Source organism: Corylus avellana, chromosome 7, assembly GCF_965113065.1.
Source record: "Corylus avellana chromosome 7, dhCorAvel1.hap1.2, whole genome shotgun sequence".
Taxonomy (NCBI): Eukaryota; Viridiplantae; Streptophyta; class Magnoliopsida; order Fagales; family Betulaceae; genus Corylus; species Corylus avellana.
Window position 1 is genome coordinate 10715398 of NC_142496.1, and position 25890 is coordinate 10741287.

At 33.8% G+C, this 25890-nt stretch overlaps 3 protein-coding genes across 5 annotated transcripts; 2 read left to right on the plus strand and 1 right to left on the minus strand.

The window, feature by feature from the left end:
* The first annotated feature begins 390 nt into the window (after window positions 1–390).
* Window positions 391–12307, plus strand: LOC132183770 (Transcription factor TFIIE, alpha subunit). Of its 3 annotated transcripts, none has more exons than XM_059597182.2 (11): window positions 391–803; window positions 2986–3184; window positions 3285–3407; window positions 3598–3718; window positions 4276–4404; window positions 4609–4718; window positions 4841–5024; window positions 8183–8383; window positions 9090–9323; window positions 9517–9724; window positions 11917–12307. In XM_059597182.2, exons 2-11 carry the CDS (start codon window positions 3162–3164, stop codon window positions 12006–12008), a joined length of 1425 nt encoding a protein of 474 aa, XP_059453165.1. In that variant the 5' UTR covers window positions 391–803; window positions 2986–3161; the 3' UTR covers window positions 12009–12307. The 3 variants fall into 3 exon arrangements, with proteins under 3 accessions (XP_059453165.1, XP_059453166.1, XP_059453167.1); XM_059597183.2 differs by having other exon boundaries at window positions 3007–3184; XM_059597184.2 differs by having other exon boundaries at window positions 3010–3184.
* A 3427-nt stretch (window positions 12308–15734) lies between these two features.
* On the plus strand, window positions 15735–16227 carry LOC132185903 (CLAVATA3/ESR (CLE)-related protein 12-like). The gene has a single exon (XM_059599716.2). The coding sequence runs from the start codon at window positions 15910–15912 to the stop codon at window positions 16225–16227; it is 318 nt and encodes a 105-aa protein (XP_059455699.2). The 5' UTR covers window positions 15735–15909.
* Window positions 16228–18365: 2138 nt separating this feature from the next.
* On the minus strand, window positions 18366–19343 carry LOC148584467 (uncharacterized). The gene is made up of 2 exons (XM_088518466.1): window positions 19196–19343; window positions 18366–18865 (listed from the first exon to the last, which is right to left on the minus strand). Exons 1-2 carry the CDS (start codon window positions 19341–19343, stop codon window positions 18366–18368), a joined length of 648 nt encoding a protein of 215 aa, XP_088374592.1.
* Window positions 19344–25890: the final 6547 nt, after the last annotated feature.

Here is a 25890-nt window from a genome sequence, read left to right on the forward strand (position 1 = left end):
GTAGGAAGGTTACTAGAAGTGCAAACTTTTGTACCCATTATGCGGCACGTTGGGCCACGACTATAAATTTTTCTAGCTGCATTCCCTGTTACCCCTCTCCTTCTCTCTTGGTTCCTATCACTAGTGGGAAGGATTCTCTGGTCTCTTTATTGCTTTCTTAGTTTTGTTTGTTTGTTTTGTTGTTTGTTTATTTGTTGTTGGTTTCTATTGTACTAAAAAAAAAAAAAAAAAGAAAAAAAAAAAGGAGGTTAAACTTATAATGCAAGTTTATAATTAACATAAGTCTTGGGGTCAAAAACGAAAATTATAAAACTTATTGGTTAAGTTTGTTTTTCATCTTTATAAAACCACATGTTTATGCAACGACCTCATAAAAGTTATACTCTTCCATATTCGCATAGACGAGCTGTGCAGTCAGTGTAACACTTCTCCCTTCGTTAAAAACGCACGCCCTCTTGTCTCCCTTGCCTTTCCCGTTTCTTTCTTTTCTCCTGCGTCCCCTTTCTTCTTCTTCTTCTTCTTTTCCTTTTCTTTCTTTCTTTCTCGCCTTCCTCTTTTCTTTCAGAGAGGCAGACCGAGAGAGAACAGAGAGAGAGCTAGATAGAACCGAGAATGCAGAGAGAGAGTCTGAGATCGAGAGAGAGGAAGAAACTCTGACCGTGAGTGGTGCGATTGGGAGCGGTGGTGGTTGGGTCATCATCTTCATGCAGTAGGTAGCGGCTGGGTGGCAGATTCCGGCCCTGTTCCGGCAAGCCGCGATTGGGTACCTATAACTTCTCGACGTCCAAACAGTGATTAACAAGGTAGGTGATTTGTTCCTTGATTTTCATTTTAGGGTTTTGTTTACTCTGAGTATGATGATTTAGGGGTTTCTGTTGAGGCTTTAATTTGGATGTTTTGCTGGTTTGAGTGACCGAAATTGAAGTGTTTTGGAATTGGATTGTGATGATGTTGATGTAGTAGTAATTAGTATGTTTCACAAATCTTGGGCAGATAATCATCAAAATAAGGTGAGGTATTAGCATGTTGATAAGGTTATTCCCAAAGTCACATGTGTGTCAAGATATTTGGAGTTAGGACTTGGGAATGCTGCCAAACTTGGTACTTTGCACTACAATCTACGATAACAATAATGCCTAATTAAGAAACATTAATGTACTACCCCTTTTAGAAATACCTGGATTAATTGAGCTGTCATAAATTACTAAGGTCTTGACACACGGGGAGTATCTTGACAACATCTAGTTTTGAAGTTTGACCGTGAAGGTAGGAAGCTAGGCAATTATGTGAAATAAAGGCATAGAATCACACTACACCGATCAATTATTGTCATTCATGGAGATTGATGAGTAAGTTTCCTAGAGAAAACTTGAGATAAAGGAACAAATAAGTATGTGTTGCGATACTGCATTGAGAGTAATATTGGTACATAAAAAAGCAATGATTACATAGAGAAACCTTATAATCAACAAAAGGTTAAAAGGTACTAAGTTATACTTTCTATGTACTTGGGTTGTGCCCCTCTACGCTCTTTAATGCATCATTACTTATCAAAAAAAAAAAAAAAGGTACTAAGTTATGGTATATTTAAATATCCCTTCTGTAATGGATTATAATCAACCTTATAATCCAAGATGGAAGATACATCTTGGATTTAATATGGTGTACACCTGTTGTTGATTATGAAATTGAAAGGCCAGGAAAGGGATCTCTTAAAAAAAATGATTTTAAGCAAAAATTGTGGTCTCAGACTCTCAGGTAATAAATTTAATTCTATGAGAGATTTTTGTCCTTTGAAAATCAATTTAAGAATTAAAACATAATTTAAAATACTGTGGAATGGATTAGAGATTTTTGGCTTAGGAACCATGAAGAATGGAATTGTCGATTCAATTCTATAAAAGTGAAATCTTGTTGAGATTTTTCACCAGGGAGAGCGACTAGAGTTTGAGATTGTCATGTTCGCTCAGTTATGCAATGTTAAGAACATAGGGGTGTATATGATAATCTGGAGACATTTCTTTTTATCTCTCTGCCTCTATCATGCAGAATGCTATCCCACTGGGTTGAGATGGAGTCTATGCAGAGTTTGCTAAACTTAATGATATAACTTTAATATGATGCTTGAAACCATATTAAAGTTGATATTACATCACTGGAGTCCTATGGTCAGTTATCCTACAGCTACCTCCAACAATCTTTGTTTTGGCTACTATACTGATGGCAAATAAAATTTTGGAACTGAAGCAAAATTCCATGTATTTGATTTAGATACCATGAAGCCATTATCATCAAGGTGTCATTACTGCCAACAGTTTTGACTGGGATTTTGATATTTAATTTACTCTATATTTGTTTTTGAATGGAACGAGAATGACAAGAAAATTGTCTTCAACAACTACACAAAGTAAGCGATTTTTGCTATCTACACGCATATCCTTCTCTTTTCTCTCATCTTTTTCTTTCTTAGAACCAATTGGAGACAAATTTCTAATTTCTCAGAATACACCAATAATGGTTGCCAACTTGCCAACACTGTCTGGATGACTTTATCACTCAGGAACCATGAAGAATTGATAATGCGGCTAACTATAATGTTGTGAGCATTAAATGATACTTATGAATTAGAAACTGGTAACATAAGAAAAAATGGGGTTAGAGAAGCATGAAGAATACGTTAAAATCATGGTTCTTAAGCCAAAAATCTCTAAACCTAAACCCAGGTTTTGGTTTGAGGTTTTTATTCTTATTTTTGTTCTCGTAGCTGTATAATGGTAACAATGTCATCTAATTGTAAACCAATTGACAATGGTGATGGTAACAGTTTCATCTATTTCTGTGCTCGAAAGTGTCATGCCACAAGTCCCATTTGCACATTTGTAATGCTATAGATGGGCAAATTGAAAGATTTTATGCTTTTGTGATTGTTTAATTTCCAAACAGAATGTTGACTTGTGTGTAAGTATGCATTCTCATTGCTTGCAGCATTTGTATATTGGAGAACAGCAGAAATTAGAAGGTTAAAATAAGGAAAGAAAGGAGAAGATCAAGAGGAGAGAACAGGAGGAAACCAAACAAGAAGAACAATAACAAAAACACTAGACTTGAACTACAAAAAAACCTAGAACTTCCTTCGCTGATTGACTTCAAAAGCCAAGAAAATGAGTGTCGAACCTTTCAACAGGTAATCCAGGGCCTGAATCTTAAAAAATTGCAAGAAAAGATAGTGTGATTTTTTTTTTTTTAATTAATATTGAAGTTGAATTTTTATGGAATTGAAAAAGGTTGGTGAAGCTTGCAGCGAGGGCGTTCTACGATGACATAACGACAAAAGGAGATAATCAACCCAAAACGGGTCGCAGTGACAACAGAGGCATCGCCGTGGTGGTACTTGACGCACTCACCAGGTTTGCTTTCGCTTCCACAATTTTTCATAACATGTGATTCTGTTTTAGTGTATGTGATAGTTTCTAAATTGCAAGTAAATTGATTGAAAGTAAATGCAAAGATATTTATGGGAGGATGAATAAGGAAAGCAAGGAGAACCAAATGTTGAGGCTATTGTTGTTGTTGTTTTTGTTTTGATGAAATATGCAGACGACAATGGGTGAAAGAAGAAGATTTGGCCAAGGCCTTGAAATTGCACTCGAAGCAACTTCGTCGGACTCTGCGATTCTTCGAGGAAGAAAAACTAGTTACTCGAGACCATAGGAGAGAGGTCAGTGTTGACTTTTAGTGTATATGTTTTAGTTTTACATGTGTTTGTGATAGAATTATATTCCACTGGTTGAACTTGTATTGAGGAAGAGTTAAAGACATTGCAGATTTAACACTTAAATGAGCACACACACACACACACACACACTTCCAAATATATATATATGTATGTATTTATTAGTTGTCTGTAAAGATTTATTCAAGTGAAAAGTTAGATGATTAAGCAAGTTCTTACAGATGTACATGTAGCAGGTCTCCTGTGAAAAAGCCTATAGTAATGTTAATAGTTAGTGTTTATAGCCCCAATCAAAAACATTAAATGCTTTCAGCCACTCTTGTTGTAGCTTCTTCATTTTTCTGATAAAGTTCATGCATACTAGCTGTCCTAGTGGTTTGGATATAAGCTCCAAGAGTTGGCTTACAGTTATTTCATGGCGGAAACTTGTGGTTTTCATTGTTAGTTTAAGTTATGCATCTACAAGTTGGCTCAAAGCCTCGAATTAAACCTGTTGTTTAGATATATTCTTCATACATCATATGTTTTATATTTTACCACAGACAGCGAAGGGTGCAAAGATATTTAGTGCTGCCGTAGCTGCCACAGTTGATGGTCAACCGACAACAAAAGAAGGGGAGGAAAAGATTAAGCTGCACACTCACTCTTACTGTTGTCTAGATTATGCCCAGGTCTCTCCCTCTCTCTCTCTCTCTCTCTCTCTCACATTTTGATGTTCATAACTGCATGTTTATTTAGTTCATTGGACACAAAAGGCAAAATTAACATTTGTTTTTGTTTTTTAGTTTTTCTCTGTTCAACCTTGATTATTCAGTTAATCAGATGTTGAACGAATTCTGGCTTCTGCTAAAAGGCCTAAAACAAATGTGGTGCAGATATATGATGTGGTTCGGTACAGATTGCACCGCATGAAGAAAAAACTGAAAGATGAATTGGACAACAAAAACACAGTTCAGGAGTATATATGCCCCAACTGTGGGAAAAGGTTTCAGTAACAGCTGATTTTTCTTTTTAATGCTATTTTTTTTTTGAGTACTTAAGTCACACACACATGCACACGTCTGGATAAATTTTATTTTCTTGAAAACTTGAGGTTCAAATTTTCAGGTACACTGCGTTGGATGCATTGCGGTTGGTATCTATGGATGATGAATATTTTCACTGTGAAAGTTGTAATGGGGAACTGGTGGCTGAGAGCGACAAGTTAGCTTCTCAAGAAGGAGGAGATGGAGATGACAATGCAAGGAGGCGAAGGCGTGAAAAGTTAAAGGACATGCTTCAAAAGATGGAGGTTTACTTTTATCTAACTATTATATATATGAATGATGTTGGTACTTTTCTCGTCTTGAATGTTATTTGTGAATATGTAGTAATATAAAAGTTATAATCTTTTTGTTAAAATTGGTTCTACTTTGTAATAGTTAATATTGTTATCCAACTTATCAAAAAAAAGAAGTAAGTATTGTTTTCCAATTCTACACTCTTAATTTAATCAATTAATTATAATTAAAAGTATATTAATCAATTAACTATAGCTCTTACAGGACAATATTTATATGATATTATGCTTGTGTGGATTTAATTACATGGTACTCACGCTTCAACTTTGGCTTTGATGGTAAAGTCGGGGCTAGCTGGGGTAGGATTTAGGTTAAAATGTTACTAATTGAAAAGAATAAAGAATAAAGTAGGAAAGAAGAAAAGAAACATTTAGGGTATTTGGCTCTTTTGTATACTTTTCATGTACGAGGGCTTTGCCCTTTTCTTTCAATAAAATTATTATTATTCATTAAAAAAAAAGAAGTAGAAAAGAAACAAACAGGTTCATACGAGTAAATATAGAGAAATTCCTGAAGAGAGGCTCTATTAGTAACAAGTAAATTCCTTGTATGTAAAGTCTCGATATATTTTTTTTTTTGGGGAATAAAATCCAATCGCAAGGTCTGAGATGACCCAAAAAGCACTTGTTCATGAGTTCTATTTTTAGTGACCTCATGGTTTTCTATATCTGAACCCAATTTCGATTGTAATTTGATAGTGTTAGAAGATTAATCTAGATTTAATAGGTGTTTGAACCAGGTGAGGTCTAGCTAATTTCTTGTAATTCTGTGGGTCTTGCTCTCCGGTTCTCCAAAATGGAACTGTGTAAGTAGGACAATGGTGACTATGAGGACATGATAATTTGTATTAATCAATTCAAAGCACTCCCAGAATCTCCATTTACTTTTTCTTGCACACATGTTGGAAGTCATATGTCACACATTAATGTGATGAATGTAGAATACAGAGCACATGGTTACCAACTTGATTTTTTATTTATTAGTAAATTCAATTTTATTAGAAGGCGCAAAATGGGTGCAACCTAAGTACATTGGGAGTTTCCAAGGACACTCAATTAGGGAGGAGGAAGAACACAAATCTAGAAATTCTAAAAAATTAGAGAAGTGAGAACTGTAGAGAGCAACCATCCACATATAAAGTGTTTTGAATATCAAAGCTTTTAACTTTGCCATCGTTGTCCCACAACCTTCAAAATTTATGGCATTGTGTTCTCTCCAAATGTACCATATCAAACAAAGAGGGACCGACCTTTGGACATTATGCAACCTTGACTACCAAACTAGCCCCTCCACCTAGCCAACAACTTCACTACCCGTTGTGGCATGACCCACTCTACCCCAAAAGATTGAACATCGATACCCAGAAAACTCTAGCTACGTCGCAATGGAGCAAAAGATGGTTGATGGATTCCCTGCTCTTCTTGCACATGTAACACTAGTCCATCACAATCACATGCCTCTTCCTCAGGTTATCTAAGGTTAAGATCTTTCTTAGTATGGCTGTCCAAACAAAGAAAGTCACTCCTGGAGGGGCCTTGTTTCTCCTAATGCTCTTCCAAGGGAATTAGAGCCCATGAGAGGACAAAGCAAACGATAAAAGGATCAACCTCAAACGTCCACCTTTTGGAAGTGGTCCAACATATTCTATCCCCACCTAGAAATTTTATTCTAGGTTTTCAAACACTCATCTCACTGTCCCTTTGTGTGTTAGTGTGTTTGCATATGTGCATTGGCCTTCAACATGATCTTATGTGTTAATTGCTATTGGCTATTGTTGTGACACCCCTGAAAATTAGTCTCACATTGGGAAGATGAATTGCCTACATTGAGTGAGTCAATTCTAAAGATGCTAATGGGTGTTAAGTTCCACATTGGTTCCTTATTAGAAGAGATTGCGCTTTATAAGTGATTCTAAGAAGCTCCAAATGTAACTCTAGTTCTTTTGGAATAATAGCACATATATAACTAGCATTTTCCCTGAATCGTTACAAATGGTATTAGAGCTAGGTTAGTAATACTGTGTGGTGTTGAGTCATTGTATGACATGGGCCCTCACACCCCATGTGGAGGAGATTTTGATACCCCTGAAGTTAGTCCTATGTTAGGAAGATGACTTGCCCACATTGAGTTGGTGGATTATAAAGATATTCATGGGTGTTAAGTCTTACATTGTGATAGGAATCGTAGTCAATATGGGAAGTGTGGGCAGCAGCTGATTTGCATTCTCATCTTTATCTTTATCTTATTATTTTTTGTTTAGTATATCCTATCCAGTAGTTGGGTAGTGTAATCATTGTTATCAAGTAGTAGTATCGTTATCAAGATGTAATGTTGTGCATTAGGTTTCTATTAGTTTTCCTATAAGATGAAGGGTGATGGCAAGGAGAGAGTCATTGAGAAATATTGTTTAAGCACCTTGTGTGTATGGTGATTCCTACCTTAAGTGGAACATTTATCTATCATAATTCCCTTTCCTATCTCTACGTTCATTCCCAAACATCATTCATTCCATTAGTATCCTATCACATTGGTTCTATATTAGGTGAGACTGAGCTCTATAAGTAATTTTAGGGAACTCCAAATGTAACTTGATTAGTCCTTTTGTGGGTTGCGCCCCTCTGCGCTTTTTATATCATTATTACTTATCAAAAAAAAGTCATTTTGGAGTAATAGCTAGACGTGCTAAAACTTTCTTTGAGTATCTAAAGATGCTCATGAGTGTTAAGTCTCACATGGGTTCCTTATTGACTAGCGCTTTTTTTGGGTTGTTACTATTGTACTTATGCTTACTACGTATGTGAGTCCTTTATGGGTTGGCTGTCTTTTCTTTTTTGATAAGTAAAACAAATTTATTAGAAGTGCATGGGACACAACTTAAGTACACATAAAGTATACAAGAGAAAACACCTAACAAGATCATCAACAAATTTATGGGTTAGCTGTCTTTCAACTTGTTTATTATCATGATTTTTTTTTTTAGCCTGCCTTCATTTTAGTGGGGTCAAAGGTAGTCTTCAACTTGCTACATGCAAATGTTGCTGGGTATGGTACTTCTCATGTATAATACATTGTCATTCATTACTGAGTTGATAAAATGGAATGAGGGCAGGTACAACTTAAGCCTTTAATAGATCAACTCAGTAGAGTAAAAGACTTGCCTGTTCCCGAATTTGGTACTCTTCAAGCATGGGAAGTTCGAGCAAGTGCTGCTGGTCGTGCAGCAAATGGTGATTCCAGTAACGATCCTTCCAGATCTTCTCATGGGCTGGGGTATGGTGGAACAACGTTGCCTTTTGTTGGAGACACCAAGGTAGACCTTATTCTCATCTCTTTTTCATTCCTTGTGCATGAGCTTTGTGGTTTTTATTGGAGCAATAAAATCTTCTTTGTTTCTTGATGTTATATGGTGTTGATATTAAACTTTAAGCATGTTATAATTATCTTTGGTTAACATCCCAAGATATTTAATTAGTTTTATAAATTGCTTGGTGTATGCTAATCATGATTTCTGACCTCACTCTGTCCACGTAAAAGGGTTGTGATTCTGATAGCGTGAACAAAAGATTGGCGATAGACCTAAATATACGTCTTCATCATCAAGAATCAGGAGCCATGATATCTGATATAGGTTGTTTGATTTACTTGAATGCTCCCCATAATCTGTATTGTCAAAAATATTTTGGGAAGGAATTCTTGACTAAATTATGGTGAAATCTCTAGTAACTACGAAGTTGTAATCCAGACAATTTTGGTTTGGGGCCAACAAACTGTCTGGGTTCTTAATTCCTTGAGATGAATGAGATTTTACTTCTTACATTACCAGATATTTGAAATTATTGCTAGCATTGTAACATGTAAACTCTACAAGTATTCTTCAGAAGTGTTTTTCCAACACTGAAATATACTCCAGAAGTACATTATTATCATTTGTTGGGTCTGCAACCCCTTAGTTTCATACTTTGATGTTTGAACATCTCTATCGTCAAATTGGATGGTTAATGATTGGGTTTTGACAGGTTGAAGTTGACTTTTCTGGGGCTGAAGGCAAGGGAGAGAATATTAAATCTGAAAATGAGAGTTCATCTCTGAAAGTTTTGCCACCATGGATGATCAAGGAAGGAATGAACCTTACGAAGGAACAACGGGGAGAGGTCAAGCAGGAGTCGAGGATGGATGACAGTTCACCAGCTGTAGAATTTTCAGATGACAAAAAGTCAACAGTTGAGAATGACGATAAGAAGAATATACAGGTTTGTGCAATAAGAAAATAAGAGATAAGCCGAGATTTTCTGATCTTGGTCAGCATCATTTAGGGTTTTTTTCTTATGTCCCCCACTTTTTGTCTTTGTTTATGTCAAAAAGGGTTTTTGTTCTCGCTCCTGCTCTCTTTTTTTTTTTTTTCCTCCCCCTATATTACTTAATTTATACTTGATTAATTTGAAGGATGAGTATGTCAAAGCTTATTATGCTGCTTTAATCAAGAAACAACAAGAACTAGATGAAGCTGCCAAGAAGCAAGATGAATTATCAAACACGCATGCCTTAAATGGCATCTCTGGAATGACTTCTAATCGCCAAGTTGGAATGAAGTCGAAACGTGATGAGGACGATGGAGATGATGATGTGGAATGGGAAGAGGCTCCAGTTGCAGGTAAGTATCAATCGTTTCGTCCATGCTTAAAGTTCAAGGGTTTTATTTTTGGGTTTTTTCATAACCTCTTCAATAGTTAGATAAAATCTAAGCTAACAAATAATTAAGATAACATATGGTTCTTAGTTTTTGATTGGTAATTATTAAGTTTCCATGTGAGGCATTAGCAATATTGGTGGGCTTTATGTGTTGGTTAATATGATACTTGGGAGGATGTATTTTAAACTTGCCTTATAACATTTATGGGAATGGTTTGTGGCCTTATGTGTCCTTGTTATAAAATTCTATACTAGGAAATCATAAACATAAAGAGAATAAGAGATTGGATACTTTACCAGAACTTGTGATATGAGAATAGCCAGTTATTGTAATAGGTTCATAATCTTTGTTTTTATTGATAAGTAAAGAGGTTCATAATCTAACTAATTTTATTGGAGGAAATGCTTGGATTAACTCAAGGGAAACTGGAGGAAGATAAATAGTAGACTTTATACAATCTTGTAGAGTAAAATAGCGGAGGACATTAGAGATTATGTGATCTAAATGGTCATGAAGGGTAAGATAATGGATTGCACTAAAGGATACATGTGGATTATGGATGTGAAAGAAGAGTTTGGCATGAGATTTAATCTTGGAACCGTTGATGACATTTGATCTTAATAGTAGACATGTTTCAAAGAGGAATTAAAAAAATGCTTTTGAAATAATTCAAACACTATCTGTAATGAAGTTTTGCTAACAAGGTAAGGCTAAATTTTAATGTTGATCTTCATCGTAACTTAGGCATGAAGGATGAGTGAAATAGCTATGCCCACTTTCCAGGATGAGGGAAAGTTAAAATCTTGACCAAATTTTATAAATATTTCATGTTTAAGGTGAGTGAGTTTAGTTAACAAGAATCCATCCAAAAAAAAAAAAGAGAGAAGAAATTTAGTGAACAAGAATGATATCTACCCTATATGTGATTGCTCTAAATGAACAATAATGATATCTACCCTATATGTGAAAACCTTTGGAAGACTTAACTCTAAATGAACAATATCTACCCTATATGTGATTGCTCTTCTCCCTCTCTGTTTCCCTTTTGGTGGGTTGATCATCCACAAGGAGGAAACTGAGAGGACATTGTTCAATCGTGTTATTAAGTCTGAATACGTATTCAGGAAAAGGAAAAGTTTTATGAGCCAGCTAGGTAGTTCCAACCGTATTTCATAGTCAGAAATGTGTAGCAATCCATAACAATTTCCCAAATGATTCCAGATGAAACTTAATTGTAGCTGAAGTGTTCTGAGAGATTGGTGGAAAGAAAGATGATCATGAATAGATTCTTTAGAAGGCATATGTGGCCCAAATTGAGGAGACTTTTGAAATTGTTTATGTGGGAAGGGGATGTCGCACAGTCCTTATGTGAAGGGAAAAATTACTTTTCTTAATTAAGAAAGGGCTAGTTTTCAGTATATATGTTGGCATAACACCTCAACATTGCATCTTATGAAGATGTTTAGGAGATATACTTCAATCTAATGCTTTATATCTACTCATCTGCACAATTACCTGCAAAAAGCATTTCCTTGATAAAAAATCACGGTGAAATAAGAAAAACTAAAAGAAAAGAAAAGAAAGAAAAAAACTGAGTGTAAATTACATTGGTTGGACTGAATAATAGCTCCTTATATGAGCTTTTTCCTGAAAATCTAGGGCTGTGCAAAATAACCCCCTACCACTTGACGGCCGAGTACCTACCGACACCGCTTAACCGATGGCCGGTAGGCGTTAGACTTTTTCTATTTCTGGCAAACTCGGTTCAGTAGGCGGAATAACATTTTCTAACTGAACCGACTGACTTTACCGACCAACTTTTTTAGTTCTTTGCTTACCGACATTACCGACTGTCACCATAATCATGTCGGTAATGGAAAATAAAGTTGGCGGAATAAGTCAGTGAAAATTCCGACTTTACCGACCATGGTGGTGCAAAATGCGAAAATCCCATTTTTGTAACCGAATTACCCGACTCTCAGCCCTGACCATCATTGAGGAAAACTTATTTATGGGAGTTCATTTGTATGATGGGCGTTCATGAAACTTGATGTCTTCTGTTAGATTTTCTTTTGATGAATGTATTGATTGTCCAGTTATGGATTGCATAGTTTGGTGGTCGTTAACTCTGCGTTTCTCTTACATTATTACAGGCAATGCAAATGAAAATTACAAAGTTGACTTGAATGTCCAAGTTGATGCTTCAGGAGAAGATGAGGATGATATAGACTGGGAGGAAGGTTGAAGAGCATAGCTTTTCTTCCCTAATAGATTAGATGGATTGTCATTACCTCATTTCACGTGTACTCATCCAGGAATTGTAGGTGTGATGAGCTCAAAAATGTTTCTTTTAACCTACATGTTTTCCAGTGTTGCCGTCTTTTACCCTGGATTCTGAAATACAATGTTTTCTAGGTCTTGGTTTTTGGTTGCAATGCCTGGATTCATGCTCTGATTTATTGAGACTCTGATGAGCACCAAAAAATGCACAGCATTGTACCACTCGACACGACAGATGAATAAAAATACTAACATTTTTGTTTTGGTTTTGTTGGCAATGATTTCTCTTACCCCTGTTTTTGTACCTAACTTGTTTTTCTACCCACATTTGTATAAAAAAATACTCACGTTTGTAACAATGCCATATGAAAGCTTTGTTATATTGCCACGTGTAATGTGCAGTCACTGAATCTGATGGGGAGAGGGGGGTGGGCGTTGAAGTTGAAGTTGCATTGTTGGGTGGTTGACTTTCTGAGCTCTAAAGTTGGTGATCATCGTTTTCCTTTTCGTGGGGATGGCCAACCACTCTATTGAAATTTTGGTTTCAGGAAATAGGATTTGTGAGAAGCAGGATGGCTTGCAAATGGCGGGCCATCTCAGCTTTCCACGTGGCCATTTCTGGCTTATATAAATGCCATGGTCTTCCCGACAAAACCCTCTCATTTTGCAAAAGTCGTTCAAAGCCCCTTTCCACTTCCGAAAGACATGCACAGAGAGAAAGAGAGAGAGAGAGATGAATTTTGGTTCAAGCTTCCTTAGGACTTGGGAGCTTGTGAAAGCACACGCAACGATGATGGATCTTTGTTTTTAAAGGTTTCTTTCATGTGTGAGATCTTAATAAAAAAATGGCAAAGTCATTCTGGTTGCCCGTTACAATGTATTTTCGAGTGGGATTAGGATTTACAGCAAAGTCTTACATGAGACCTATCTCCTATCTGCTCGAGTAGTGGTTGGGGTTAATAATTTTAGTGATAATTAGCGTAGTTTGAGGTATACATGAAACTACATTCCAAAGTATAGCATTATTAATCTCTGAACAGAAAAAATGAAGAAACAAATAAAAACATTGTAAGTTGTAATTATCTTTTAGGGTTAGGAGAAAAAAGAAAAAGAAAAAAAAAGACAATGATCCGTTACGATTTTTCTCAAGAGAAATTGTTGAGTGGATTAATAATTGTTAAGCATATAATATTTCATTTGAGGAGGAGGAGAGTTTGTATTCAAATCCTCATGTAGACCAAAACAAGCCAAAAAAATATTAATAAATTGAAAATAATAATAATAAGAGAAAAAGAGAGAAAAGAAGAGTGTAATTGAAGGGAGTGTTTAGTCCCGTGCATACTTAGCGTGTTCCAACATACTTTATAGGCTCGTGGATTCACATTCTATATAATTTATTACACATAAAGGAGGGGTATTGTTCCAATGAATATATATGGTTAAACCCACCTCTATTTCCTAATATATTTGAAGGTCGACCAAAACAAAAATGCTTTCTTTCTTGATGCATAAGATTTTTTTTTTTTTTTTTTTTTTTTTTTTTTTTAAAATAAATTCCCGTTGCATATATAGTGTGTACTTAAAGTTAGATCAAGTATATCCTGCCAACTGTTTTTTTTTTTTTTTTTTTTTTTTAGGATATATCCTGCCAAGTGCCAACTGTTACATGTGGCGTATGTTTGGATGAAACATTAATTTTCACTGAAAAAAAAAAAATATATATATATATATATAATGTAGCCTATCTCGCTTGGGTGTAACAATTGAAAAGTTAGCTTGCATGAATCCCTGCAAGATTTGCTCAGTATAGTTTTTGTTATTTATTTTTTATACTTTAAAAAAAAAAAAAAATCACTACAAAAAGATTGCCAAAGAATCTGTATTCTAAAAGTTTGAAAAAAATTAAATTAAATCTTGCAAATTGTTAAACATTCGAAAAATTAAATCATTGGTACGAGTTCGCATGCATACAATTCATTTACTTCTAGGGTTAAAGATATTAGGGAAAACTATCTTTTACTCTCATGAACTACAACGCCTTGGCACTTTCTCTCATGAATTGCCAACTGTACTATTTTTCCCCCATGAACTACCATTTTGTACTCAAAACCCCATTCCGTCATTCAAAGCCGTTAACTTAGACGGTTAAAGTGATAATGCGTTGTAGTTCATGATGGCAGAGTGACAGATTGATCGTCTGAATTAACAGTTTTGACTGACGGAAGGGGGTTTTATGCATAAAATGATAGTTCATGGGGGCAAAGTAGTACAGTTGGCAGTTCATGAGGGGAAAGTGCCAATGCGTTATAGTTCATGGAGGCAAAATGTAGTTTTCCCAAGATATTAATAAGTTCAATTATGATCGTTGAAACATCTTGGAAAAAATCTATGCACTCTTTTCAAATTATCTTCCAATTGACTATGTTTTTATAAACTTTTAATTGCAACAATATTTCCTCCAAACTACAAAAAATTGTCAATGTCCCTCAATAATGAAAATACCCTTAATAAAATAAAAATATTAAAAAAAAATTATTTTTTTAAATAAAAAATAAAAAATAAAAAACTAGGTTGTAGAAATTATTATTATTATTATTATTTGTTTTTTCTTAAAGATTTTTTTTTCTCCAAATATATTAGCTTGTCTTATTGAAAAAAATTTAAGATCATTTTTGTTGGCATTAGGGGGAACATTGTCAATTTTTTGGTAGTTTAGGGGAGACATTGTCTCAATTGAAAGTTTGAGAGACATTATCAATTAGGTGATAGTTTGAGGGAGGGGTATGTGGATTTTTTTCCAAATATTTTCTTGTTGTTTCAACTATGAGAGGTCTTCTAGAAGATCTTATTTCAAATGGAGAAAGCTTTTGGAATCAAATCATAGAACATGGTTGGATTATAAGATTGGGGTTTTATTAGAGAAGAAAAATAAAAAATAAAAAAAGAGAAAAAGAGAAAAAAAAAATATATAGAGTAAGAAATAGTTTATAGGGAAAACGTACACACTCACTTCAAACTATCGTTAGGATTGTTAATGTCTTCAAACTAAATATTGCGTCAATATCCCCTCCAAATTACCAAAAATTGTCAATGTCCCCCATGACAAAAATAACCTTAATAAAAAAAAAAAAATGGTGACCCATAGTAGCTCTTCACTTTTTTTTTTTTTTTAATTTTATTTTATTTTTTCAAATTGATAAAGGCATTTTTCTCTTTTTGTGAGACAAAAATGAGACATTGACAATTTTTTGTAATTTGATAAACGATGCAATCTTTAGCTTGAGAGAGACATTAATAATCGGGTGGTAATTTGAAGGGCATGTATACTTTTTCCTAGTTCCTAATGAACATTTTCTATTAATTTTTTTTTTTTTTAATAAATAAGTTGATTTTGCTCTCATTTGCTACTTACCCTTTAGAATTAAGGTATTGAGTGACCTTGACATATCTAATATATTTTTAATCATCACAATATATAATTCAAGGTTTGACAATCTGCTTTTAATGTCCCTCTCTTCCTTGAACGCAAAGGAAGCTTCATTGGAAGATGAAAATGCTCCACATTTCTGCCCCCCTCTCCGCATCTGCTGCACCTTATAATAAATCTCTCTCTCTCTCTCTCTCTCTCTCTCTAAGATAGACATATAGTAATAATCATCAAGCATCCAAAATTTAGCAGAGTCTCATGGAAGCAATCACTCTCCCATGTCAACCTTGTGCAATATTTCATATGCTACCCTAGCATCTTCAAGCTGTCAACCCTTCCAAAACCCTCTTTCCTCTCTAAAATCCCACCTTTTTTTCTTCTTTTCATTTCATCACCTCAATCTCCATGCTCTCCCTTCTCTTCCCTTTTCTCCCCCACCATGGCTTCAAGGCTTTTTCATTTGTTTAGCACCATTCTTTGGCTCTCTCTTTTCTTGTTATTCTTTCATGGGTGGTTCAACACCAGCATCCACAGCAACCACACATCTCTCTCTCATCACCATCACAGTACTTTGAGCAGCAGGAAAGCATTGAGTAGCAAAATCGACTTCACCGCCTTCCTCCGCCACCGGCATCAGCGGCCTCACCGCCCTAGTCAAGCCCCCGTGCAGCCCGGACCGGCCGGAGCTGAGATCGACCCGCGTTATGGTGCTGAAAAGCGCCTTGTCCCAACTGGTCCAAACCCATTGCACCATTGAGGTTTTGATCTTGATCTTGTTGTTGTAATCTTCTTAATTTATTCTTCCAAAAAAGAAAAAAGAAAAAAGAAAATCTACTAAGAATTCTGAAATTACCTGTATCATTGTATAAGATTTCATACCTCTTTAGAAACCCTACTTCATCTCCATTCTTACTCCATTTAAATGGATTTTTAAAAATGTATGTTCGAGTACTGCATATATATATGTTTATTAATGATCTGTAATTTATTTTCTGATTCCAATTAATTAAACATATCATATCAAATAAATAAATAAAAATGTTTAGTTTTCCTATATATTTATTGAATTATAATTCAACTTATTATATAAGAAATTAATTAATTGAATTTGATCATGCAAATAGTTTTCCCAAGTTGAATTTGTTGTGGTGTGAAAGAAAGTAGAGTGGATGTGACGGCACGGCTCTTCATGGGAAGTGAATTATTATAGAAAGTGGTTGACTTTTATGAATAAATAAATAAATTTATTTATATACACATTCTCTACATTACATAGGATCCTCAAGTGTAATGTTTTTCTCCTTCATGGCGGTCGGGCATTCAAATTTCAACAAAGAGTTGGTAATTAATTAGTTGATATGGAGAAGTTTAAACTAGTTGGGTTACTCTCCATGGACTTTGGGTTGATTTGAGCCAATCCAATGCTGCCACGTGTAGACAGCTCATTTGTCGAATCATGCTGACGATGACCACATGTTTGATTTGTGGGATATGATCATGAGGGACTTTGATTAATTAATGGTGCTGTATGTATTGTGTGAAACTGTTACAAAGCTTTTTATGGTGGTCGACTTTGACTAATGAGAATTGTTTGTTAGTGGCCACACCACTTGGCCGGAGATTCTCTTCTTTAGGCCATCACCGTGGGGATCATGCGGGCTATGTTTAGCAATGGAGTCAACTTAGAAAGTAGATTAGTATTGTATCAGATTTGATTGATGTGAAAGAAAAAAGTAAGAATGTTTTGTATAAAAAGTAAAAAATTTTGTTTTGTAGTGATTTTTTTATTTGAATAGTAATAAAAATGATTGATTTGATGTAAAAAGTAAAAATGTTAGGGTTGATTTTGAGAGAAAAAGTATAATATTTTTTTTTTGGGTTTTGGGTCATGGGTCCTCTTTCCGGTCCGGCCTCTTGCCAAACATAACCACTAGGATTACAAGTTTGTTTGGAGAGAGAGAGAGAGATGATAGCGGTAATATGATGTGACACCCTATCCCCTATAGAATTGGTTTCATGATTGCCCATATTGATTGAATGGATTATAGATCTACTTATAAATGCTAAGTTTAACATTAGTTTCTGGTTATATAAATTACTACAAGTCCATCAGAGGCTCACTAATGCAGCAATGCTCAATAAAATTGTTACCCTCGGGCCCATGTGTGGATCTCTTTAGAAAGATCATCGATCCATGGAACCCCGACCGACGGATAACCCTATGAGAGGTGGGTTGACTAACAGACCTTCAACTGACGGTCGGTCCTCCAATTGATTTATGAATCGACGATCCCTTGACCGTCGGAGGTGGCCGAACCACCATCAATGGCCATGAGGGTGGTTCAGCCATCCCATATATGGTTAGAGGGGAAGATCGAACAATCTCCTATTTTTTTGGTTTTTCTTTTTTAATTTATATATATATATATATATATATATATATATATATTTGCTAGTTATTGAGAGAATATTAACAATGTTTAGGTAGTTTAAGGGACACATTATCGCAATTTAAAGTTTGTATGAGATATTGTCGATTTAATGGTAGTTTGAAGAGAGTATGTGGCATTTTCCTCTTTTTTTTTGGTCATTTTGGGATGGTTGGCTACTCCTTTTGCCAAATGGACATTCCACAAATAAGGGTTTTTTTTTTTTTTTTTTTTTTTTTTAAAAAAAATTATAAAGATAATTTTGTCTTATAAAAAATTTTATGGTCACTTTTGTCTTTTTGTTAGCCTTGGAGGGACATTGTCGCAATCAAAAGTTTCAAAAAAAACACTGTTAATCTTTTTTTTTTTGAAATGAGATTCCAAATTTCATTACTCAATAAAAGCTTACTCCGCAAGTATAACATCTGTTATACATTTTGGATAAGAATCCCTCCACATTTGATCCTCACCTATAGTTGTTGCCAACTTTGCAAGGCGGTACGTAGGCTGCTTCATTTGCAGTTCTTTTAACGTGTTGAATTTTCCAGCTCTGCATATTGTGAAGAAGAATTTGCACTTCATTAACCATAGCTCCATAACTGTTCCAGCATGTCTCGGTGTTGCTCAATGCATTAACAATCTCTAGGGAGTCGCCCTCCAATATAACCTTCTGTAGGCCTAGCTGGCAAGACAACTCCACAATCATCCATGCAGCAACTGCTTTAGTTGTAGCAGGATCCAAAATATAGGGTCTGGCTATGCATTTCGTTACTACCACTTGACCTGTATGATTTCGGGCAATGATGCCCACTCTCATCCTCTTCCACGTTTTGTCTATTGCAACATCCCAATTGAGTGTAATACAGCCCACATGTGGTTTACTCCAAGCCATTACCACATTGTCACTAAGAATAGGATCCCATCCTTTCAAGCTTTGTTCAGCTTTATTGAATGCCTCTAGTTGATCTGTTGCCAGTTGAAGCACTCTTCAAGGCGGGATCAAGTCTTCTCCAAAAACCACCTTGTTCCTCCTGAGCCAAAGTTGTCGCGCAACACATGCTACCAGCTCAACATCCGATTCCTCCAGCTTTTCTACAATGCTCATAAAATCAGATTTGTCGCTAGTACACTTCTGAATTTTTTTGTTGCATGCCAACCAGATGTCCCTCCTGCAGGGCAACTCCATAGGACATGGCCAGGAGTTTCGGTTTCAAGCTCACAGACCACATAGAGAGGGTTTGCATTAATTTAACGTTTGTACAGATTCTCCTTGGTGGGAAGGATATTGTTACATGCCTTCCACGGAAACGATTTCACCACCCTCGGGCCTCTGATGCACCAGATCCTCTTCCACATCGTGGTCAGAATTTGGGGTTTTGAGCTGGCCCCTAGTTCCATGGTTGTTTGCTCTTTCGTCAAATGATGGACATTTTGACCGAAACATTATTAATTGAGTGATAGTTTAAAGAGAATTTGTGAATTTTTTATAAGAAATATTGTGCCAGACTATGCTGGTTAGCGAAGAAAAACAGCATGCATAATAGTGCCATTTGTTATTATCGTTTTGTCATGTACATCATTACATAATTTACATGTCTTGCATTATTAAGATGTCGCACCAATTTATTGTTGCCTTTTTGCCTATCAATTATTATGATGAAAATAGGGTTTTTTTTTTTTTTTTTTTTTTTTTTTTTTTGACTCTGACGTTAATCTCGCTTACATCTGTACTGAGTTGGCATGCTTCATCTATTATTAATATTTTTTTTTCTTTTTTCTTTTTACTTGATGATGCATAAAGCATGCTAACCCAGCAAAAATCTACACATACAAAGAAGCATTTCTCAAATAAAAAAGCAATATTTCTCTATGGATTTTACTAGTCGAATGATGTTTTGTCCTACATAGATATTTCATAATATCCTCGTCAAAGGCACACTTCGATAAAAAGATGTGGAAGTTGCTTTTTTTGGGGCATGATACAATAGAGGGATAACAAAATGAAAAATAACCCAAACTAGGATTGAATTATATAATTTTATTTAATTCATTTCATTAGAAAATATATATGTATCCTTAAATGTTTAAAACTATAGACAACTGAAAGAGGGTGCATGTCACCAATTTTGGGAAGCACTGAACAGTTACAAACAAGTGAATAAGTAAGTCATTTACAAGTTTAATTAATTTTTTTTAAAGATAAACTTCCCTTAATTTCCTCTCTTGATGTTTAGGCGCTTTTATAATTATATTTTTAAAGTTTAAAAATTTATAATGTTGGGTTCTCATGTTTTAATCCATTTTAATTACACCCATACTTTATTTATTTATTTTTACATGTCCACACAAGGGAAGGGAGGGGGGAAATTCAAACTAGTGACCTCCGTTTTATGGGGCGTGATCCACTGCCGATTGAGCTACCCCTTGGGGACATACCCCTTGAGGACATTACACCCATACAGATAAGATTAAAGGTTAAATCAAACAGTAAATAGATGAAATATCTGCTATACCCCTGTAAAATTTATATAAATACAAAATTATTTTAATTAAATAATTAACTTTTTTATAAAAAAAAATAGGGAACCCACAACTGGCCATGGGTCACTATAGGCCCATGGTTGTGACCCAAGGCAACATTGCAATTTGTTTTGTTTTTTTTTTTTTTTTTTAAAAAAAGAAAAAGGTATTTTAGGTATTTTAACATATTTTGTTTAGATGTTACAGAAAATCTTAACGGAATAGTGACATTGCAAAATTCTAAAGTATGGGAACCTGATATTGCAAAATTTTAAACTTTAAGGGTATAATTACAAATGCACCTAAACATGGAGGAGCTAAATAAAGTTTTTTTTTTTTTTTTTAGCCAAATATATAACTCTACATTCTAACGCTAGCTTCTTCTTCTTTTCTTTTTTAGAAACCAACTCTAGATTCTTTTTTTTTTTTTTTAACAAAGTAAGAAATGAACAGCCCAGCCTGAGAGCCCAACCCAGCTGTTTTGCGGGCTTCCACATTTTTAACGAGTGAACTGGGTTCAATTTTTAAAGATTAGCCCAAGTCTGTGCAATTTGGCATGGACTTGCACTCCCAACCCACCCCAAAACAAAAACGATTCTTAGTTAATCCTTTTTTCTATAATCAATAATCTCAAGTTACTGGAATATTTATGGATAATACAAAACTATTATTTTAGTAGTAATAAATATTTATTTTTCTTCAATTACACTAATTAAATAGCCTGTTTGGGCTAAAAGATTCATCAACGCACATGCATTTGAAGCAGTAGAAAGCAGTTAAAGGAAATATATATATATATATATATATATATATATATATATATATATATATATAAAGAAGAAATGAATCGATTATATAACATTTCACGGAGATATTTGAAGGGTAAAGTCCACATATCTCTTAAATTAGCACCAAATTGACATTAGCTTCTCTAAACTTTTAATTGAGACAATGTCCCCCAAACTCCAAAAATTATCAATGTCCTCCCAATGATGAAAATACCCTTAATTTTTTTTTTATTATTATTTTTTATTTTTTAAAAAAACTTGAGTATGGAAATTTAAGAAAATTTTGTTTCTTAAAAGATTTTTTTTTTTTTCAAATTTATTAAAGTATTTTTGTTTTATTGAAAAACATCTAAAATTATTTTTGTCTTTTTCCTGGCATTGAGAGAATATTGATAATTGGGTGGTATCTTTTTTTTTTTTTTTTTTTTTTTTTTTAAAAAAATTTGTATGGTAATTTGAGAGGTATGTAGACTTTTCCTTATTTGAATCATGTGAAAGTGGTATATTTGTAATTGTACAATAGATGCTTAGTTCTATGCATATATACCCACTTCTGGTAGGAAAACACTACAATAGTTCATATGGACAAGGAGAGATTACAAATCCCTACTCAAGGTGGGAGAATTCTACGATTTTACAAATATTTTATCTGATTCATTTACAACGAAAGGGTCTTTAAATATAGGGTATAATCTACATCACTACAAAAAAAAGGACATTTTCTGACGTGGCTACAGTACCTACTTTGTTGCCACGTCAGAAAATTTCTGACGTGCAAATTTTAAAATGTCAGAAACTTTTTTTCTGACGTGTAAATAGTGACACGTCAGAATTTTCTGACGTGTCTGTTCAGACACGTCAGAAAATTCTGACGTTTTAGATGTTGGAGCGTCAGAAAAATATTACAAATTTGAAAAATTTAAAAATAATATAATTTCTGACGTTGCAAAATTTGCCACGTAAGAAAATTTCTGACGTGGCAGACCACCACGTCAGAATGCTATATATATATATATATATATATATATATATATATAATCAGATATGTATATTTATAAATATAAACTAATATATATATATATTAGTTTTCTGACGTGTGACACGTGGCACGTCAGAAAACTACTTTAAAAAAAAAAACTAATATATATATGGGGAAAATTTCTGACGTGTGAATTTGGGGCGTCAGAAAATTTCTGACGCGCCAAACTTGGCGCGTCAGAAATTTTCTGACGTGCTAAATATTGCACGTAAGGAAAAGGAAAAATTTCTAAAAAGACCGAAATTTTGAAATTTTTAACCCCTCCTTATTTTCCCTCCACTTTTTTTCTCTTTTTATTCTTTCCTCCTCACTTATTTTTCCCACAGTCTGTTTGTCTCCTCTCCCTTCTCTCCACGGGAGATGCAAGAAATTAGGCAGAAGAAGGAGAACCAAAAAAAGGAGAAGAGAAGAAGAAAAAGAAAGGGAAAAAAGAAGAAGAAAAGAAGGTGCAGAAGAAAAAGAAAGGGAGATCGAAGAGAAGAAGAAGAGAAGAAAAAGAAAAAAAAAAGAGTAGGGAAGAAGAAGAAGATCGATGATCGAAGAAGAAGCTCAAGGAAGATTATGAAGTGCACCATCTCTGCACACCATAAACACATGTATGTGTTTATGGTGTGCATTACCTGCACGGCAGGAATTCTCAAAAAAAAAATAATAATTTAAATTAATAAATTTTTAATTCAAAAACAAAATTTCAGAAAAAAAATTTTGTATTAAAAAAATTAATTTTTTAATTTTCTGACGTGTCAGAATTACCACGTCAGAAAATTTTCTGACGTGGTAATTCTCACACGTCAGAAATTTTTTTTTCCTGACACCTACGTTTCTGACACTCGACACGTGTCAGAAACGACCCGTAAGAAAAATTTTCTGACGTGTCGGACACTAGAACACGTCAGAAAACGCCTGTCATTAAAAAATGGTTTTTTTTCAAACTATCACCTAATTAATAATGTCAATAAAAAATTTTCAATTGTGACAATGTCTCCTCTAAATTACCAAAAAATTGATAATATCCTCCTTAATGCCAACAAAAAGACAAAAAATGACCATAAATATTTGTCAGTAAGACAAAATACCCCTATAAATTCAATATATATATATATATTATTTTTTTTAACAAAAACGACTTTTTATAGAATTTCCACTCCCTTTTCATTTTTAAAATTTTTTTAAATTTAGTTTTATTTATTTATTTATTTAAAAAAAATTAATTTTAGTAAGGGTATTTGCGTCATTGGGGGACATTGACAATTTTTGGTAGTTTGTGGAGTACATTGTCGCAATTGAAAGTTTAGAAGGGACATTATCATTTGAGTGAGAGTTTGAGAGGATTATGTAGAATTTTCACCTAAATGTACTACAATTGGAGCCTAAAATGAGAAGATTTCAAATAAATTATAATCATAAAAACTTAATCCTAATTTAAAATAATCTAATCCTCTAATCCTAATGAGTTGTTTATTCCAACTCAATCAATCATTTTTTTTTTGATAAATTAGATCAAAGAACTCATTCTATCTCACCCTAATCCTATCCATATCATAAACATTCAAGTTTGGTTTGTTTAACTTATTTTGACCACGAGTTGAGCTTGAACTCGTTTTGAACTAGATTATATATTTAGATTTGATTTATTTTTCGAATGAATTTGAACTTTTTCTTGATGAACTTATTAATAAAATAAACATTGTTTTCAAAAAATTAGTTAATTATTATTAAGATGTCGTGGTTCAAGTTAATTTGATAAAAGCATTTCTATTTTATGAACTTATAAAGAACTGACTTTTGGTTGAAATTGTATTTTACCATTATGCGGTTATTTCTCAGTGAATTTGCCACTTTAGGTTGTGACCTCGTTGGTAATGAAAAAGAAAAAAATATAGGGAAAAATATATTTAGCTTTTTAAATTATTATTTATTTTGTAATTATGCCTCTAAATTTTTAAAAAGTAATATTAAGGCTCACATGCTATCATTGTATGTTAAATTAGACAGTTTTGTATTTTTCTTTCTAAAATACCGTTGAAGTTATTAATATATAATAAAAAAATAACTATTTGGAAAAAAAAAAAATTTAAGAGGGCTAATATGAAAAGAATCACCAAGTGTTTTTATTTATTTATTTATTTTTTAATAATTTTAATTTTTTTTTTCAAGTGGCTATTTTTTAATAAATTGACACACGGGGTAGTTTGAGAGCCCTAATTAATGTTCATTTTTAAAGTTTGAAAGAGGTGATAATTTGGAGCATATATATATATATATATATATATATATATATATATATTACGTAAATATGTATGGAAAATGATAACGTATGGAAATATCCTTGCCTTTTGGATTGGATTTTATAACCTAAAAATTCTTGGTATAGTTGACAAGAAGTAGGTCAACGAGTTCAAGTAGACATGGGGCCCATGGGCCATGGCAGAGTCCATAGCAAAATATGGGAGATGATTATCAGAGTTGACCCAAATCTAATCAACCAACCCTAATTACTACTTTGTTCAATGGAAATGGAAGGTGGCCTACTACCGGAAAAAAGGGTTTGGCAACTTTCTCTCTCTCTCTCTCTCTCTCTCTCTCTCTCTCTATATATATATATATATATATATATTTTTTTTTTCCTTCTAATTTGGCAACTTGGCACTCATTTTCCCTTACTAAAATGGCTTCATTTTTATCTCCTAGTAGATTCCAATCACTTTTTTAAGTGATAAATAATTCTTTAAGATTTAAAAAGTGACAAATAACATCATGTGGTATGCCTAAGTGACAAATAACTCACTCCGTACAAATTTTGACTATTTTTTGTTGGTGATAATATAAAATTACACATTTACCCTAAAAAATTATATAAAATACAAATAAAAGAAAATAAAAGAAAAGAAAAAGGCACTGCCCTAGGTGCCCTTAGATAATTTTGGAGGTAGTTTGGCCACCCTCAAGGTCAACACTTCTTTTATTTTAGTTTTTATAATTATTTTGAGGTAAATACGTAATTTTATAATAATTTCGATGGGATAATGGTTAGAATTTGTATAAAGAGAATTATTTGTTAAATATGCATACCACATAAAGTTATTTGTCACCACCTGAAACCCTAAAGACTAACTTTACAATTTTCCCTAACTTTTATTTTGGTCCTTCTATCCATAAAGTGGCCAAGTTGTAATGGAATTAAATTGGGTAGAGGTCGACCTAAAAAAGTGTCCCTTCATGTATCTAAAAGGTTGTTTTTCACAGTTTATGAAAACCTTTTGATTCAGATACTTCAAGTTAGTCAACTAATACCTCATGATTCTCATCTTTTGATTTCTTTAAGCTATCAGCCTTTATAGTCAAGTTGGAATTATGCCCTCTTTTTTTTTTTTTTTTTTTTGTAAAAAAAAAAAAAATGGGTTCATTAATCCGTATTAAAAAAAAAAAACACTTATTTTTATTAATTCTGGACCTTACATTCATGAAAATGAAGGATACTTTACAGTCAATTTTTTCTATTTGACAAAAAAAAAGAAAAAAAGTCACCTATAGAATACAAGCTCCTTCATTTATTTATTTATTTTTGTCTTTTTCCTTTGAGAAATGTTATGCTTTATTTTTCTAATCATCTCTTGGCCATCTTCATAGATATATTTTTTAAA